This window comes from Sprattus sprattus (assembly GCF_963457725.1).
Source record: "Sprattus sprattus genome assembly, chromosome: 4".
NCBI classification, from domain to species: Eukaryota; Metazoa; Chordata; class Actinopteri; order Clupeiformes; family Clupeidae; genus Sprattus; species Sprattus sprattus.
This window is the reverse complement of record NC_137923.1, coordinates 42,194,115-42,213,910: the sequence shown is the minus strand read 5'-3', so window position 1 is coordinate 42,213,910 and position 19,796 is coordinate 42,194,115. Positions and strand designations below refer to the sequence as shown.

Genomic DNA, 19,796 nt, shown 5'->3' with positions numbered 1-19,796 from the left:
GCCTGACTATTGTTTGTTATTGTGTGTGTACGTGTGTGTGTGTGTGTGTGTGTGTGTGTGTGTGTGTGTGTGTGTGTGTGTGTGTGTGTGTGTGTGTGTGTGGGTGTGTGTGTGTGTGTGGGTGTGTGTGTGTGGGTGCTTTCATACTGTGCCCCTCTAGCCCCTGTGCGTGGCCCACCCTGCTCCAGTAACTCCAGGGCGTCTCCTCTGTGGCCGATCCCAGTGGCGAGGGCAGGCGGGCGGGCGGGTGGGTGGGGAGGCCTTGCGGCATCTCAGCCTATCTTTAAGCGCTGCACACTCACAAGGACGCAGCCATAAACGCCCGAGGAGAGGAGGAAGAAAAGAGACAAAAATAACCACAAACACGCTCTATAATTGGCCAGCACTCTCAAACGTTCTATACTGTGTTTGTGTGTGTGTGTCTGACAGAGAGAGAAAGAGAGATTGTGTGTATGCAAATGAGTGGTTGTGTGTATATGTGTGTGTCTTCGATGCATATGAATTGTTCCATGCGTGTGAGTGTCTGAATATATATAAAACAGAGAGAGAGTGAGAGAGAGAGAAAGAGAGAGAGACAGAGAGACAGAAAGAGACAGAGGGAAGAACAGTCCAACCCAGCCCAGCCCAGCCCAGGCCAGCCCAGCCCAGCTCATGCACCTTGTCACCAGTGAAACCTTACACTTTTCCCCCCCATTGCCCTCCTCCCCCCTCCCACAGAAGCCTGGAGCGAAGCCTTGCTCTTTCTTTACTCCACTCCACTCCACGCCACCTCCATACACTGGGCTGCCACCTCTAGGACTCTGGGATTATTTCATCCGCGTGTGGTTCCTCTTTTTTTTCTTTCCCGTATTTTTTAATTCATCAGTAAACAGAGGAACCTTGGAGGTACCATTGAGCCAAACAGGATGCTGCTCTCACATTGGACTTGGGTTTTGTGAGTGTGTGCGTGTGTGCGTGTGTGTGTGAGAGAGAGTGTGGCAGAGGGAGTGAGCGTGTGTGTGTCAGTGTTCGAGTGTGTGGGCGTCTGGTACTGGGATCTTGGATCTAAACACAAAAGATTTCCAGGGGAGGCTGGTGAGAGGTGACCCAGGTAAGGATGCATTTGAGTCCATTCATGACTTAATCACATCTGTAATGGAAGCAGATGTCTTGATTTAGACCAGGCTTTTTTATACACAAGGTGAACTGATGTCCCCATACATATGTGTGTCATTGTTTGTTTGTTAGTAAGTTTATCTGTTTACATATTTGTGTTGTTTTTTGTAGCTAAATGTTGGATGTTAAATGGCTGGTTTATGCCTTTGCTGGATGATGTGCATGTGGAATGATAGAGCAGGAAGGGAGAGGGGGACCTGGAATAGACATTGGCTTTGCTAGTCCCAGGTCTGTCATTTCAGGCAGGAGTTAGAGATTGGGCTGGGGGTTACAACCCTGCTGTGTGAGTGAAGACATCCGGGTTTCAGATCACAGCAGCTGCTGACTGTGTCAAGTTTGTGTGTGTGTGTGTGTGTGTGTATAGGTGCATGCATGTGGCTGTGACTGTGTGTGTAGGTGCATGCATATGTGTGTGTGTGTCTGTGAGTGTGTGTCTGTGAGTGTGTGTGTGTGTGTATGTAGGTGGATCCGTTTGTGTGTATGTGTGTGTGTCCACTCTTACCTATGTGGTTGTCTAAGAGCACAGTTGAATCCACACCATGTTGCACAGAGTAATGCTAAATTTAAAGGTGTGTGTGGGTGGTGACTTTTGGGCTGGGTAGTTGCTAAGTATAAATTGCTTTCTTTGGCTCAGTATGTTTCCATGAAATTGCACTGGCTAAAACCAGACCTCTATACTATATTTTGAACAGAATATTAGCTAAAGCTGGAAACAGAGAGGAGGGTTGAAATCCCTTTTCCTTTTTGGCATAACAGGTTCACTTCTACTACTACAAGGAAGGAATTTGTCTCAAGGTGAAAGGGAATTGAATAAAAGCAGTGATACTCTGTTTTATTTATAAGACTTAGTGATAACATTAGGCAAAACTGTACTGTAAAGTGTTTTAAAAAAATGACCTCAGACATAAACTCCAAAGTGTGTGTGTGGGGACACGAGGGCCTATGAGGTCATTACAAATCTGTGTGGCCCAGTGACCTCAAACACACCACGTGACCAACATACTGTATTATTAACTATAAACTCTTTAATCACTGCCTTCTCTCCTTTAAACAAACTCTATTACATGGCGTTGGTCATCTGAAATTACAATATTTAAAGTTGTACAAACTCTATTAGACAGGCACTGCATGGATTTAGCAAGTTTAATCTTTGCTTCATCAATGAGGTCATTTCAGAAGTAATAAACTGAAGGGATATGACTTTATACAGTGCATAACTGCCTTAGACGTGTCCACATGTGGATTCCCTATTTTTTCCATTTGTCAATTAGCACAGGAGCTACTGTGAGAGGGAAACCTGATTGTGGCTTTATTAAGAGTTCTGAGCTACTGATTGTGGTTTTATTAAGAGTTATCATGTAATATATTTTCATATAATACAGTTATACAGTTAATACAGTTATACAGTTATACAGTTATACAGTTAATACAGATATATCCTTCCTTTTAGGGCAGTGAATGAAATCTGCAATCTAATAATATCTCACTGCTTCAGAGATTGTGTAAATGTTTTTTTATTATTTTTGAAAGGGTCCATCAAACATGGTCTAACATCTGGTCGCCAATGACAGAGAGCTCTCTGGCCCATAAAGTGAATATGAAACAAAATTGTTTCTTTAATACTAAACAAGTGCAGCTGTACTCTTAACATAGAGGAGTCTGAGGGCTCCTCTAAGGCTTCCATTTTATGGGCTCTTAAAAACAATTTATGCTCTGTAAAAATAGAAAGCTCAAAGACACACTCTTTGTGAGGTCACCATACATGGATGTGCTGTGTTAAGCTTTGTTGTACATTGGCTTTGGGGCATCTTAAAGATGTGGCTCCCAAAGTAATTTTGGGTGAATGAATAGATAGGGTGTAATGTCTTGTATTAATTAGTTTTTTACTCTTGGAATTACTGTGATTGAATAAAAGATTTGAGCATTTTTTGAGATACAAAAAAACAATATGAACAAATACAAAAAGCAGATTCTTATAGACCCAAATTATTATTTATAAGTTCACTATAATAAGGATCTATAACATGAAAAAATGTAAAGGTGATTGAATAAGCCACACATTAAAAATCATATCAAGTTGTCTTTGAGAGCTAAATAATCTTTATAAACACGAGCTAACATGAGCAAACACAGCAGGTACATGGTTTATGAGGTACTGCAAAGAGGCCTGTAATGGGGAACTGTCTTGTGGCTGCGTCTGACGTCCCAAGTGGGTAGAGGCATTCACAGGGCCCGTCTCTTCCCATTCTAGAGGGAAAGAAGTGTGTGGTGCACTTTGCCAAAGGTGAAATGAGTTCACCGAAAAATGAAGCTGTAATTGAGTCACGTTGCTGTGATCCACTCAGCTGCTGATTCAGCGTAGTGTTTCTTGATTTAGCTTTGAAACCCTGACATTTCCCCCCATGCACTGGAGGTTCGCTGCTGTGAGGCGCTTGACCAGTGAGCTCCTTTGAAGTAATGACCATGTTTAAAGTCAAACATTATGTTATCACTGCTAAGCGTGGCATGAAGTATGATTACTGGAGGTTTAAAATAGACATGGCTGAAGACTGACAAGGGAGAGACAGAGAGAGAGAGAGAGAGAAAGACAGAGAGAGTGAGAGAGAGAGAGGGACAGAGAAAACGGAAATTGCCACATCATCATGCCTCCGTATACCATAATTCTATCTTTCCCCAGATAGCCATTCTAAGCCCTGTGATGACAGAGTATGTATGGGGGCACTTTATCTCCTGTCCAGGGAAAGAGAAACATGGGTTTCTTATTGCTGCTGGGCTGACAACGGCTAGCCAAAGTTAGCTCAGCTTTGCTGAGAAGAGACTGGACCAACAGTGGTTTAACTTTTAATGTTCATGTCTGCCACAGGCTTATACTGTCAGTCTTCCATAGTATCTTCAGTGCATCCAACAAGTGCATTTTTGTATACTGTAGCTAGTTTCAGGTCCGTGGTAAAATTGTATTATTGGACACCTGTTCTTTGTTCTTCCTGGTACCAGTGGGTGATTGGTTACTCTGGTATTCCTTTTCACACCCTGAGGAGTCGTTCCCACAGCTTTTGGCTCCCCTCTCTGAGCTGAGGCAGTCTCAGAAAGTGACCTGGAGGTGCCAACTGCACATTCCATTCTCTTTTCCCGCAAGAGCCATGTCCAATCAGATAGCAAACTCACTTGCACACATCAATCTAGTATAAATGGATATTTTGCATGCATAGAGGATTTATTTAGAGCTGGAGTCAGTTTCAACTTCACTTTTTAGCTGATGACTTTGAATTGCACATTAACAGCACTGGAAACCCAAAGCCAAAGACAACTGAAACCTTCTAAATTAGATAGAGAAAAATCAGTGTGAAGTTTAAATAACATACGGTATATGCTCTGTTTCTGGACTAAATGTAGCACAAAACCATGCAGCATGTTAACCTTACACCTCTCTTTCTACAGGTTAGGGGCTGGATGATCATCTCACTGTAGCATAAAGGAAAGCGAGAGAGAACAGACTGCATTATGGAGATCCGTTGTGGATTTAGGATCTCTCTGTTGCTCACCATCCTCATCCTGACTCTATCAGGAGAGAGAGTCAGTGCCCAGAGGGCAGGTACGGTCATTACTCTAAGGGAACACATGACATGAAGATGGAACCTCAAACAATATTTACACTTAGAAGTGTTACAATGTACATACTCATTGAAGTGTAGGTATTGTTTGAGGTGCATTATCCTGCACATAAAAAGCATTTGTTTATGTGATATACCAAGATGTTACATCCAGTAGTGCTGTTAGTTTAGCACGGAGAGTGGGTGACAACATTTACAAAGGGAAAATGTTTAGTATTAAAAGTATTACACCTGTCTTTACAGAGCAGTGGCTCTATACTAACTTTTACATTATTGTGTCCCATGAGGTGATTTCGTTGCCATCTCCATTCAGTTGAGCTATCTGCTTTTAAGTTGTCAGTTAAGCTGTTTCAGGTTTGGAAATATATATATGTCCAAAGTGTGCCTTAAGTGTGATTTTTATAGTTCTTCTATCATCTTAATTGTCCTTCTTTCTATCAGGATGTAAAAATGTCCAATACGACCTGGCCTTCATCTTGGACACGTCCTCCAGTGTGGGGAAGGAAAACTTTGAGAAGATCCGCCGGTGGGTTTCCAACCTGGTGGACTCCTTTGACGTGGCTCCCGACAAGACCCGCGTGGCCGTGGTGCGCTACAGTGACCGCCCCGTCATCGAGTTCAAGCTGGACCGGTATCGTACCATGGATGAGGTCAAGCATGCCGCTCGGAACATTGTCTACCGGGGAGGAAACACCATGACCGGGGAGGCCATCAGTTATACCACTAAAAACATCTTCACAGAGAGTGCGGGGGCCCGGCCTTTGTCCAGGGACACCAAGAGGGTGGCCATCTTGCTTACGGATGGCCGGAGTCAGGATTACGTGCTGGAGCCGTCCAAAGAGGCCAGTAAGGCTGGCATCAGAATGTTCGCCGTGGGCATCGGAGAGGCACTCAAGGTGGAGCTGGAGGAGATCGCTGCCGAGCCCAAGAACGCGCACCTGTTCCAGGTGGCGGACTTTAACGCCATCGACACGATCAGGGGCCGACTGAGGAAGAGCCTCTGTGAAAGTGAGTAACACAGCTCTGGCCACACATGCATTCAGGGTGAAGTCACACAATAATGGAAACACGTGTATTTATCAGGTGTTAAAGTGGTCAAAGATAACAAATGCATTTTGCATTGAGTTGTGGAAATAGAAGCAGTACGTAATGTAGCAACTAGCTTTGTGTTTCTGGGACAAAGCCATCACAACACACCTCTGCTGTGCAGTGCATTCACCTATAAATAGAGATAGACTAGAAAAGTGGTGTAAAAGTTCTCACATTATACCCACACACTGTTCACCCACAGCTGAGTTGACTTCCACTTCCTGTGTGTCCAGACCACACCACAGACACTTGTCAGACCCGTCAACAGAATGTATGCTGATGAGGTTTAAACCGGCACCAGTCACTGCTCCCACGCCTCGCTCCTGAATAAGCTTTTGCCCCTTACAGAGGCTCTGTTACAATACTTACAGCCCTTCCCAGCTGCCCCTGCAGCCCACACTACCCCCGCCCTTGAGCCCATCCCAATAGCAGTGGATGTGTGAGCGTAGGCTGCCTGCACCCCCACACATTTTGGCCTGTAAAGGAAACTTGGGTGACCAGGACATTTTTGTGGTTTCTTGCTCCAATGAGTTCTCGGTTGAGAGGTGAGGAGGAGAGGAAAGGCTTAGACTCACCCCCTTACATCAACTACTTTTCCAGATCGTTGCCTTCCAGCCAGAAGCAAACACTAGAATGTGTAAAATCACACTCAGTGTATGTGTGTGTGTGTGTGTGTGTGTGTGTGTGTGTGTGTGTGTGTGTGTGTTTGTATGTGTGTGAATGCTACAGAGTCTATCACAAAAAGCCTTTATTAAATATCTGTGAATACAGATTTGGAGATAGATGAAGTTCATGTGCGGCCTGTATGTTGCTTGAAAAAATGATGCTGGATTGTGTTGATGTGTGTGTATTAAGTATGAGTGAAAAACATGCTTTGCAATGTCATGCACCACCCTAAATTTAGTTAGTGAATACCTGATAGTGATACCTTGTGCCCACACGGAAACAAGGGTATTCAAGCCCAGAGTTAAAACAACAGCTGAAAGCCACCTTGGTTTCAAATGAACTAATGCCCACTCGAGACAGACTTAGCCGTCTGTCCCAGACCCAAACCCTGTGTAGTCTATCCTCTGTTTACACTAGATACTATTACAGTGGGGTACACTCAGAGATAGCAGAGAGAGAATGCACATTCATCACACGTCCTCCCCGCTAACACTTAAATGAACTAAAACACACACACACACACACACACACACACACACACACACAGACAAACACACGCACACACACACACACACACAAACACACACACACTCACTCACAGAAAGCACACACACACTCACACAAAGCACACACAAAGCACATGCAGAAAGCACATGTAGCCACACACCCTTGACCCTGAATCTGAACCTGCCCTTTGTCCATTCCAGATTCCTAAGTTTAGGTGTCCATGCATAAATCATAGCAGCTGATTTACTCATACTGGAAAGAGATCAAAGGACAAAACAGAACATGTTCTCAGCACCTCCTAGAGCTGATAACAAAATGTACAGCAGTTTTTGTTTGTTTTATTGTCTAATCTGTGTTCCAATGTCCTTTTTTGTTTGTTTTCCATGATCCAAACTCTAAGAATTCAATATTCCATACGTCCAAGAATAACCATGGTCAGGCCCAAACGCACTGACCACACGCTTCAAGTTATTTTTTCCACCAAAAATTACAGCTCTAATGTTTCATGTGCACGCTGCAGTAGAGTTCAGCTTTCCTAAGGAGGCACGGGCGCAGTCTTTAATCAACAGTTTTTTAAATGCGCCCAGATCAAAAAGCCAACGAGATGTCGTCATAAATCACGCCGGTGAGACCCCAGAGTAGGTGCACTAAAGTTTAAACCCTTGTAGCATTCAGATGACCCTCAATGACCCTGGGAGGTACGCAGATAGCAGCTGAGTGTGGCCCACATCTGGGCTGCATCTGGCTCAGATTAGGCCCGGATAAGGCCCTGATGTGGGCTGACTCCCGGAGAGATCAGCAACAGATTAGTCCCAGAATCAGACTTTAGCTCTGTAGCGTTTAGCCAGCATCTATCTAATCTGGTCATGACAAGATCAGTCTTTACTTTACAAAGAAGATTTGACATGACAAAGAGGCCACAAATATGGCAGTGTTGAAGCACATTTTGACATGGGACTGTGTTTTAAATTAAACAGCGCATATCCAACTCTCTCACAACTGAAAACACCTCTCTACTCCCACCGTGACCACAAAGCCTAAATGGTCTTTAACCAACTCCAATGCGTCTCTAAATTTGACACCAGCTGCAGGGTAATAGTCCTGGGGCTTGTCTGAAGCCCCCAGCCTGTTTTCTTTAGCTTCTGAGGCAGGTTTCCTGATCCCAACCCAAAATCTGTTTTTGGTTACTACTCCCCTCTTTTGGGGCATCCGAGAGGATGCCTTCTATTAGTGGCTTTCCCCTGGTCTCTCCAGCCAACCTCACCACATAGACACACACACACACACACACACACACACACACACACACACACACACACACACACACACACACACACACACACACACACACACACAAACACACACACATACACACACCCCCCCCCCCCCCCCCCACACACACACCAAACACACACACCCCCACACACACACACACACACACACACACACACACACACACCAAACACACACGTATACACACACAAACACATTCCTCTTCAACAGTCAAGCACAGCCATATTGTAATAACATTATTTTAAATGCACAGCCAACAGACAGAGAGCCTTTGATGATGATAATGGTTTTGCAAGCAGATGACAAGTGAGACCAACAGACAATGCAATGACATTGTTTATAGAAGGCCTGCGGTTAAGATGCACTGTTGCTGGTGCACTGTGGCACAGTAGAGCAGTAGGGATGTATAGACAGGTCAGAGTGAACACACAGTCTTAATTAATGAGAGTGACAATGGCTGCAGGATGTGTCTGTTATGCTTTTGTGAATGGCGAGGTCTGGATTTTTTTTAAATGGAGCTGTGACAAACAAACATGGTGACTTTCAGTTTTTTCTCATACCTTGCCAAATGAAAAATATACAACAAAACCTATTTAGGCCTTGTGGATAAGATCATGGCCTGTCACAAACATTAGTAAAAACGCAATTCATATAATATAATAATGAAAAAAACCTCTGTCATCACTGAAAACATAAACATAATCTCTCTAAAACCTTGACACATTTTACGGTAGTCGATGACATCAGGCCTGGAGAGCATGACTTCACCGCCTTTTCCAGATTTCTATAGGCTGGTGGGAACTCTGCACTTTATGCATAGACAAAGGCTTGCGATGAGAACAGGTTCAGGCTTAGCAATAGCTTAGTAGGCTATGTATGTATGTGTGTATTAGGGATGCACGATATTGAATTTTATCCGATATCCGATATGCCGATATTTACAAACTCATTTTGGCCGATTGCCGATACCGATATATACACCTCAGCTTTTTAATTATTGAAAAGTCTCTCCTGTACTAGAATTAATTTGTTATTATGCTAGGGTATTGTTGTAAATACAGGACATTACAGACTTGATTTGTATCATTTTAGAAATAGACATTCACTCATGAAACTGAAATGGTTTAAAATATGACAGATTTATTTATATTTTCACGTCACAATTTTCATACTTGAACAGTAGCCTACCTCCTTGAACTTGAACAACTACACTCTGGAAATGCAGCTTGGCTTACTTGGCAAGCTAACGTTGGTTAACTGACTTACAGTTTAATAACGTCCCTTCTAGGATTTGAACTTGAACAACTACACTCTGGAAATGCAGCTTGGCTTACTTGGCAAGCTAACGTTGGTTAACTGACTTACAGTTTAATAACGTTTCTTCTAGGATTTCTAGACTAAACTATTGCCAAGTTAGCTGTATAAATTCCATATATGGAAAAGTAAGCCATGTACAGATAGCGTGGGCTCGTGACATAACTTTTCACATCGCATCAAATGAGGCATCATTAACTTCTCTGGTGTCACGTAGCATGCTTGGCTAACTTTGCAAGCAAACCTTGGTTAACTGATTTACAATTTAATAACGTCCCTTCTAGGATTTCTAGACTAATCTATGTAACATTATTGCCAAGTTAGCTGTATAAATTCCATAAATGCAAAAGTGAGCCGTGTACAGATAGCGTGGGCTTGTGACATAACGTTTCACATCCCGTGAAAGGAGGTATAATCAACTTCTCTGGTGTCACGTAGCATGCAAGCTAGCAAGCTAGTGTTGTCTAGCTAACACCGTAACTTATTAACGTCTATTAGCGCGACAGGTAATGTTGTAAAGCGTGGCACGCAGGTAGTCTGCATCTATGCATGCAACCTACGTTATGGCCAAGCTGCATCTCCTCCTCCTTCTCCTGAAAAGTTTTCTGACAAATAGGCATTTTGTCATCATCCTCTGATACTGTGAAGAAGGCTACTGCAACACAGCCGACGCTCATAAAAATTTGCTTCGCGTGCGCATAATTTACACATCACCTTATCGGCAAGGTATATCAGCAGAAATTTTTCATATCTGCAGATACCGATAATTAAGTTTTGAAGCCGATATCTGCCGATACCGATGTCTTGCCGATATTATCGTGCATCCCTAGTGTGTATGTATATATGTCAGTGACGTGCAGTCAGGGTAGGCAAGGTAGGCACTGCCTACCCTGACAAAATTCAAACGTAAAAATGTTTATTAAATAATTGTATTTAATAAACTTGTATTTGTATTTGTACCGAGTATTCTTGTGTTTTATATATGCAATACATACGTTATTCCAATTGTTTAGACGTTACGATGACAATTGTATCAGTTACGCATAAACAAATACAAAAAACCGGTAGAATAAGCAGTGCCTTTACCGTCCATTCATTTTGAACTGCAACGAAAAAGTAATGTCACGCATGCGCACTTCGATTCTGTATTCTTTAATATGTACGTCGAAAGGCACAACTGTCCTGTGCCTTTGCACGTAAATATGTTATGCCAGTAATCATCTACGTTACGTATCAAACATGGACCAATTAAAATCGAGATATTACTGGACATTTGCGCAGCTGACGTCATTACACCAGCTAAGCGTAATCCCCGCGAAAATCAAAGTAAAAATGACAACAGCGGTATCTACCGATATTGTGGAACTTAGACATTTCTCTAAACTCGACTTTAATAGAAAAAAGGAGTAACTGGCAAGAGGGAGGCCTAGTCCAACACTAAATGAACTTTCAAACGGACTGGTATGACTAAAAAGATTGGCATTGTGGCTGTGCTAGTCAGGTGAGTTAGAAACTATTTTGAGCTTAATTTTGAAATGATAAGTGTGAGGTTGAATTAATGCCGACTGCAAGCCATTTGCTTTCATATTCAATTGAGCAGTGTGTGTTCTCATTGCTGCTGACTGACATACATAATTGGCCGCTATGCAATAATTTAGGATAAAGATGGTTGCATTCTGATGATGGACATTAACTGGTGTGTGCGTGCGTGTGCGAGACTGAGAGTAGTAGGCCACACGATATGTTATCGTGATTGGATTTTTTTTTTTAAATATATCGATCGACTGTGCCTGTGTGCCGCACTTGTACCTACTGTTGTGACGTAGCCTATTAGCCCAAACAATAAAGTAATCTGGCTTTCATAACTCAGTGCCTACCATCGTACAGACTTCACCGCACGTCACTGATGTATGTGTGTATGTGTGTGTGTATGTATGTATGTATGTATGTATGTATGTATGTATGTATGTATGTATGTATGTATGCAGGGTGCGATTTGTCCAAAAACCAGAGGGGGGGGGATGTTTTTTTTTTTTTTGTATCATGAAAAAAAAAACAAGCAATACATAGGCCTAATTCTCTTCATATACATGCATCATATATGTCTATGATAGCTGACGCTCAGTTATTGTGCTCCCTCTCATTCACGTTGAAATACTGAAACCGAAACTGAAACTTTGAAACTGAAACGCAACTGTTTTGGACAGAACTCGCTAATTCAGTGAACAAATATTTTCATATTCATTGTACAGTAGCCTATACACGGAAATTAGCAAAGCCAGCGAATTCTGAGAATGCAGAGAGTTCGGGTAAGGTGAACGTTAGTGCCAGCGATGTAAGCAAGTGTAAGAAAACGCTGTCACAACCTGTCTGTTTTTTCATAGTTTTTTTAATAATTGAGGGTTATCCCCCCCATGTATGAAATTCATCCAGCTGAGGTGGGGATGTAAAAACCAGAGGGGGGGTAAATCCCCCCCACCCCCCCCGGCAAATCGCACCCTGTATGTATGTATGTATGTATGTATGTATGTATGTGTGTATGTGTGTATGTGTGTATGTGTGTATGTATGTATGCATGTATGCATGTATGTATGTATGTATGTATGTATGTATGTATGTATGCATGTATGCATGTATGTATGTATGTATGTACAGTACTATAAATGAAAGATTAGACATGTATTTCTTTATAAATATATATGTTTTGTTAGACTTGAGTGTAAAAGTTTAGCAAAGGGGGTAATTTCAGTAGGTGTGCCACTCAGAGGCATGAAGGAAGAATATGATCCATGAAGCCTCCATTTTAACTCTGAGTCTGGTCATGAAATGATAGCGTTCGGGCCAGAGGCACAGGAAGTAGCTCTGTCTTTGGTCCCCCCCCCAAGGAATGTCTTCTGCCACCATTTTTAAAACAATGACGTACAGTAAGCTATTTGAGGGCTACCTCACAAATCCCTAAAGAATGGGCACCGTTGAGGACAGATGTCACTCTACACCCATACTTTGTGCCTTGTTGGGACTTAAACTCTGACCACAAGTTGCTGGGATTACTTTTGTGTTTGTTAAAAGGGTTACATGGGAACGGATTGGAGGAAGGCACCTTTCTATTATTTGAAAAGGAAGTCGAGCATGAACACAAAGAATGTATTCTTACCAGTGCAGGACACTTGGGGTACTCCCCAGGGTAGATGTCATTAAGAGGAGGAATGGGGATCTGGTGCTGCAGTTTCTTCATGGTAAAGGTCATCAGTCGGACTGCATGTAGAAACAGGTTTTCTGGGAATTAACAGGTCACCTGGATTTTCCCAAGGGCCTAAAGCCAACTAAGAGGTTAATTTATGCCAGTCTGAGGTAGACGGTCTGTTCAGAGAGAGAGAGAGAGAGAGAGACAGAAAGTGAGAGCGAAGAGGAGAGTGACACACTGCCGTAAAAAAGAAAAAAGGGTTGAGCTCATGGTAAACTTAAAGCCTCTTTAAACATGACAAAGTGCTTTTTATAGCTGTGATTAAAGAAAATTACAGGGTCTGATTGAACATGATTGTCAGGGACGCGATCAGTGGTAAGGGTTTTGGGCGTCTGCCCACTTTGTATGCAAATACACACAGACACCACAGACACATGCACACAAGTGAGAGCGACCATAACGCTGTCCCTTTGGGGTCTTGCTTTACTATGAAAGACTATGCTATGATCTGTTGAAAGGTCTACGCTATTATCTGTAGAGAAAGACTGTGCTATGATCTGTAAAGAAAGACTGTGCTTTGATCTGTAAAGAAAGACTGTGCTTTGATCTGTGGAGAAAGACTGTGGTATGGATCTGTGTAAAGGCTATGTTAGGATCTGTATAAAGGCTATGCTAGGATCTGTATAAAGGCTATGCTATGATCCGTATATAAGATGAATAGAAAGGTGGAGTTAATGACCTCATACTCCTCTCAAATTAATAGTTAGAGAAAATAATGGCCAGCATAAGAACACAGTTTACTGGGTGGGGCTTCCTAAAGTGGGTCATTGAGTGGCCATGAACACACTAAAAATAATCTGCTATGCCATGTTTTCCTTAGCCACGAGGCCAGTGGACCCGAAAAGTAATCCAACCATAGCTCATTGACGTCCAGCGCTGATAAGTGAATATGCTCTGTAAATAAACACCAACTGAAAAATAAGACCATGCAGAGAGCTCAGTGCCAACTGTTTACTCCTTGCAATTAATACTGTACTTGTCAACAGTCAAGACAAGGACAGGCCGTGTCTAAAACCAGACCTGGTAACAGGGGTTAACTCCCATTCAGTGACTAAGTGGCCAGCATCAATGTATCAACTAAGTCTTTCTTCAGTGGGGTGAGCCAGAGGAAGCAAGCAGTCCTCCTGGCTCCCACCAACTGTCCAAGAAAGACAAAACATTTCCTCCCAAACACAGATGTCTTTGGGGAGGGTTGGTTTCCACATTCAGCTCATCCAGCAACAAGCGGGCCACTCTCAAGAGCCCATACCTGGAATGGCTGCCTCTCAGCCTTTCTGCCTCATGGAACAACTTTCCATCACTGCTACAGTATCCCACCCCACCCCGGTTGACATTCGCACTGGGGCAGGAAAGCCCCACAAATAGAGCTCCACCTACCCCCTGCTACCCCTGCTCACTCCAGAGTCTCTGTCTGAGTGCTGGGGTTACCGTAAGCCGACGATGCTTCTGGTGTTACCTTTCCCACTGTCACCACCAGGATCACTCTAAGGAGCCGCGCCTTTGAAATAAAGGCGTATGTGAGTCTAAAACTGTCACCGCCACGGCTGCTGCCCCACAACTGTCATCTCTCCAGCCAGTCAGCCGGAGCCGGGAGCCACGTCAGCACTGTCTGCGAGCAACCGGTGTCTGAGACATGAGTTATGCCAACCATTCCTTATTGAAAAAGGGGATGACTCAAGATGGGCGCTAGTGAGGGGCTCAGCTTTACTACATGTTTCAATATTAGACCTGTATTTAGTTTGGATGGGGGGGTTCCCCTGGAACAACATTCATATGTGTAACACAAGTGTTATGTTGCATTAGTTAAAGTATGTGAGGCTTCTGGAACACTTCTGAAGATACCCATGGGCCTTGTTGCAGTAATGCATCTGTATATATACCTATGTGATCAGCCATAGACAGAATTTTTTGTTTTTCTCAACAACAAAAAACTAAACTATAACAAACAACAACAAAAATGACATGCTAATGCCCTCCCAAAAAAGAACAATAGACATAAGGAAATGACATGGCAACAGCTGGTGCATGGGGCCGTTTGATAAGAAAATAAGCCTCAGAAATCATTCACTATATGTTACTGTTCCAACTTCTCTTTTACCTAATGAAACAGCCTCAACCTTTGTCTCATTTGTATATACTATTTATTTCAAACAGAACTCGTTTTATAACATTGTATGTGTCTACTCTTCTTACAGATGTTCTGTGCCCAAACATGAAGGTTAGGCCAGACCGGTTCAAATCCAACACCACCAGTGCAGGCCTTGAGGAGGTCCCAGGTAATGTGACTGCACAAACACACACACACACACACACACCGCCTACATTTTCCTCTCCCCTTTCTTACTCCTACGCTTCCTCTCTCCTCAGCCGTCTGAATAGTGGCTTTCTTGGACTCAGAACACTGGCTTCTTAGAGGGGAATTACTCATAATCCCTGACTAACACTGGGATAGAGAATGGACATTTGAAACACTGTTTAATCCAGGATTTTCTGCCTTAGATCTCGTCACGGAGACAAGATCATTGTCTGCTTTCCTAAGCCCCAGACTGAAGTGACTAAATTACTTTGAAAAACATTGTAATTCCTTAATCAGATTGAAACGAAGAAGGTTCCAGTTTTCCTTGAAAGAATGGCCATGCAAAGTCCACTATAAGAGAAGAGTGTTTTCTTTCTGATTCATGGAGAACTGTAAGCTGCTCATAAGTTGCTCATGCTTCTTGGCCCAGTATGTGTTTATGCATCACTTGTAAATGTCCACCTTGACAGTGACAAAACCTCCATTACACCTCACACGGCCTGATGTTAATGTTCAAAGACACTCTGGGAGCTACTATCCTTTCTCCAAACTAACAAACAGCCACAGCTTAGTGGGCATATTTTGCAGGTGAACATGTAGGAGAACTCTCGTTGTGAGACACCCTTAATGTTGCAACAGTAAGAAACCGTGACAGATGAGATTGTAAGACAGAGTCACCCAGACTTTTGGTAATGTTTTGAAGAAAGATGAGCAGGTTTATCATCACTCAGTTGCTCATTTCCCCACATTAAATGCTTGCGCATCACCTGTGGAAAAAGTTCTTTATTTCGGCTCAGAAATGTTGAGTGGTGCTCGGGCAGATAGGTAGGATGTTGTCTTTAAGCCTTTGGGGATCAAGGTTCCAGTCTGAAACCTCCCACACATATTCATCACACTAATAGAAAAAACAGGCAGACGGAGAGCGACGTCTCCCCGCTGGAACCAAGGTCTTCATCTAAGAAGCAGACAGAGAGAGAGAGAGAAAAAAATTGAGCTTTCTGAGCCTGTAGACCAAATAGTAACTGAATAGCATAATTGTAATGGCAGCTGTCAACTTAAGGTATGAATGTGATTGGCCACTTTAAAGTTTTCACTTGCTGTGAATGTGTGATTGAATACTAAATTCTTGGCAAGGTGCTTGGGGGATTTAAGGACAGTGTTTAGAAGTGTGAAGTCGACTGCAAAAAGCCTCAGACTACGACAGCATGAAGTTGAAAGCCACCAGACTCTCCTGAGGTGAATGAGAGACTGTGTGTGGTAGAGAGCGTGACTGACGCCTTGTGTCTACCCCTAACAGAGTTTAGAGAGGATTCACAAACAAAAGTGGTTGGCGTTTATACACGATCCCACACAGGAGTGTTCTGGTGTGGCAGATGTTTGTAAGGAGATTGCTTCGCTAGACTGCACCTCACATCCTCTCCAAGCCAGGCCAGTGCTAATTATGTGGTCGTCCCTCTCCTGTAAACTACAACATGTGACAGCGGAAAGTTAAGATCACATGATAAATCCAAATGTCTGCATGGTTTGAACAGTTTGACTGACTTAATTTCTGTTTCTCTTTGTCTGGCAGACTGTCCAAATTACATGTTTATAAGTTTGCAACTTCATTTTGACCATGAAAATACATGTTTTAAATATATACATGTAATGCATAATAAAACTCTGAAGTCTTCATGATAAAGTGCAGGAAAATGTATGGATGAGCTACTAATAGCAATGTGTGGTTGATACCTATGCCTGTACACAGCCAGCTCACAGAATGTCACAGATTTTTACATTTATAATATTCTTTTTCGGCAGATACTTTTATCCAAAGTTGTTTTTAGTAGTTTCAGCAAATGCCCAAACAAATTACCCTGTCTGTATACTACATCTTAGGGTAACATGAAGTTGATGAATTCGGTATTTTGTCTGAATCAGTGGGTTAATATCTGTTAAGTCAGATTCGAGTGTGAATTTGTAGAAGATAAGGATGAGGATGGCACCCATTTCAGTGACAAGACCTAGGAATTTTCCTCAAACGTGCTATTAATTTGCACTCCCCACTACGGCTGATAGAGCTACCAGATGTTACCATCGTTTGGCTCTAAAGGGTGCTTTCTGAGCGCGTTTCCCACATCGACAGTCATCTGGCGTTCCCCGTCGATTTGTTTGTTGCCCGATAAAGCTTTTTGGCGGGATGATTACATGCTTTCCGCTGCCAATTCAAATTACAGGTCAGCCTGCGCTTCTGTTCCCCAAATCCTTGGAACAGTTAGCGTTTGCGTAGCGGGTAAATGGTGACCGAATCTGGATCCATAACAGGATTGATACCCTGTCCCCAATGTTTCCAATGTAATATATAGGCCTAGCGAAAGATTGTTTTTTTGTGTGACAATTAAGTGAAGAACACTATGAAAGCTACATGCTTGAAGACTTGATTAGGTTGATGAAAGTAGCCTACATGACTGCCCTTCCAGCAGGCTCACTTTTAAAGCCTATTTTGTTATTAATATGGTGGAAGACTACTTTTTTACTAACCACTTATCTCACAATTATGCCACCGCGTTGAATGGCCACTCATTCATTTTCAAATTCTGAAAAGTGACATTGCATTCCCAGCAACAGATGCCGATGAACGCCTACCGTTTTAACAAAAGGAAAAATAGGCAAGAATCCATAATATATTTGGCCATAACCCGAGTAGGAATTGAGGGACACAAGCATGACGACCATCTGGGACCATGAGCGGCTCGTTTGTGCACATAGCCGCACAACCCGACCTTACGGACATCTGCCAGATTTTCAACTGGAAACGCCCGATGCCCAGCTAGAATCTCCATAGTTACTTGTTTGTTGCTCGTGGGAGTGCTCCCTGGAAGTCACCTCAAATGGTGGGCGGCTTATCCAGAAATACCTCAGTCACGCAGTCTCTCTCTCGCTCTTTCAGTCACACACACACACACACACACACACACACACACACACACACACACACACACACACACACACACACACACACACACGGTTTTTACCAATGACATAATTGCATATGGTGTATCCCCCCCCCCCAACGCAGCTGCTTCTGTGCGTGAAGTGTATTCCAGTTTGATCTGGCACTGGATGTGAAACATCGGCTAAACATGAACATAATTAGTGGGGCCGATAATCTCGAAACAGAAGAGAAAGTTGATCTCTGTTTTCACTTATTCAGTAATAATGTGACTTAAAGCAGCAGATCCCTGCCCATAAGTACAGCCTTGTGCGTGATGACAGGGTGTGCCTTTTCTGACCCATATTTACCTCTTTCAGCGGCATCTACACCCTGCTCGGTTCGGATTTTTTTTTCTCTCACCGCAAACTTGCACGTGCGTAAATCAAAACGACACAAATAGTCAGTATGACAGATATCCGTGACATTATCAGTTAGGGAAAGGAAAGTCTTAAAAAAAGTGTTAGGACGTGTGTCTTCAAAAGAATGTGAACATCACAACCAAACACTTACAAATGTTTTGCTTGTAAGCCTCCTTTCATGCATGTGTCCCTGAGCTTTGGAACGTAGACAAATAACGTTCTTCTCCTCTGTTCTTAACCGAACATGGGGATTCATGTTATGCAGTTAGAGAACAACTCTTCATGTAGGCTAGTTGTTATCATGGGCTAATATGTAATTACTCTATTTAAAGGCGACTTGTTACCTATCTGATTATCTGGTCTTTACGTAAGTGTGAAAATGTGAAATGCCCTCTAGTGGCAATTGCATGTATCAGCATCATTGTCTGCAAAACATGGATGGATATAATCCTTGAAGTCATAAATGGTCAGGTGTGGAAAAACATAAGAATAAGTCACTGTAATAATGATGCCTTTTAAAACTTTCTTTGTCTGTCTCTCAATCTCCTTCCCTTAGGATTTGACCTGATGGAGTACTTTAATGTGAATGACATTTTGGGCACTAGAGATGAGCCAGGGCAAAGTTCTTATGTACGACTGGGAACCATGCCTATAGTCCAGCAGACTGAGTAAGTGCCTCATTCGTGTTTGTAAGTGTTGGGTTCATTAGCAGTCCTATCAAAGTGGTAAAATCACAAAAACTTCAGACACAAAAATTATGTTCTTGCAACACACTGCATTGTTGCTGTTTTTTTTCCTTATAATAAGTATATCATGTTTTGTACTTACTGCAGTTTATTTTGAATAATACTGAGCCTATTACAAAGCTTTCTTCTCTGGCTTTTGTATTGCCATGTAGTACAGCTTACACCACTTAGCAGGTCTATATCCATAATTCCATTTCAATAGACAGAAGGGTTAGACTAGAGGGTATATTACATGGGTGTTTCAATTCCCCTCCCTCGTCGTTTTGCAATGAGGCTTACACATCTTTGATTGTCCCCGTGAAGCTCCAGGTCTCGTGTGGCAGATCAAGGTCATCAAGGTGATCAAGGTGATCAAGTTCAATGCCATTTTTTTGAAAGTTATAACATCTCTCTCTTTTCTCTTTCTTCCCTTAGGGATGTGTTTGGCCAGGGCTTGCCAGATGAATATGCCTTTGTGACGACATTTAAATTCAGGAAAACCTCCAGAAGGGAAGACTGGTACCTTTGGCAAATCTATGACAAATATGGGATTCCACAGGTGA

The 19,796-nt window shown here is 42.7% G+C and overlaps 1 protein-coding gene across 1 annotated transcript in view; it reads left to right on the top strand.

Moving 5' to 3' along the window:
- Window positions 1-791: 791 nt before the first annotated feature.
- The window catches only part of col22a1 (collagen, type XXII, alpha 1), a 65,058-nt gene continuing 46,053 nt past the window's right edge, over window positions 792-19,796 (top strand). Inside the window, exons 1-6 of the mRNA XM_080837569.1 lie at window positions 792-1,090; window positions 4,594-4,747; window positions 5,208-5,774; window positions 15,075-15,155; window positions 19,065-19,176; window positions 19,669-19,792. Of these exons, the coding sequence (XP_080693695.1) occupies window positions 4,657-4,747; window positions 5,208-5,774; window positions 15,075-15,155; window positions 19,065-19,176; window positions 19,669-19,792 (975 nt within the window). The 5' untranslated portion in view covers window positions 792-1,090; window positions 4,594-4,656. The remainder of the gene's footprint in view (window positions 1,091-4,593; window positions 4,748-5,207; window positions 5,775-15,074; window positions 15,156-19,064; window positions 19,177-19,668; window positions 19,793-19,796) is intronic.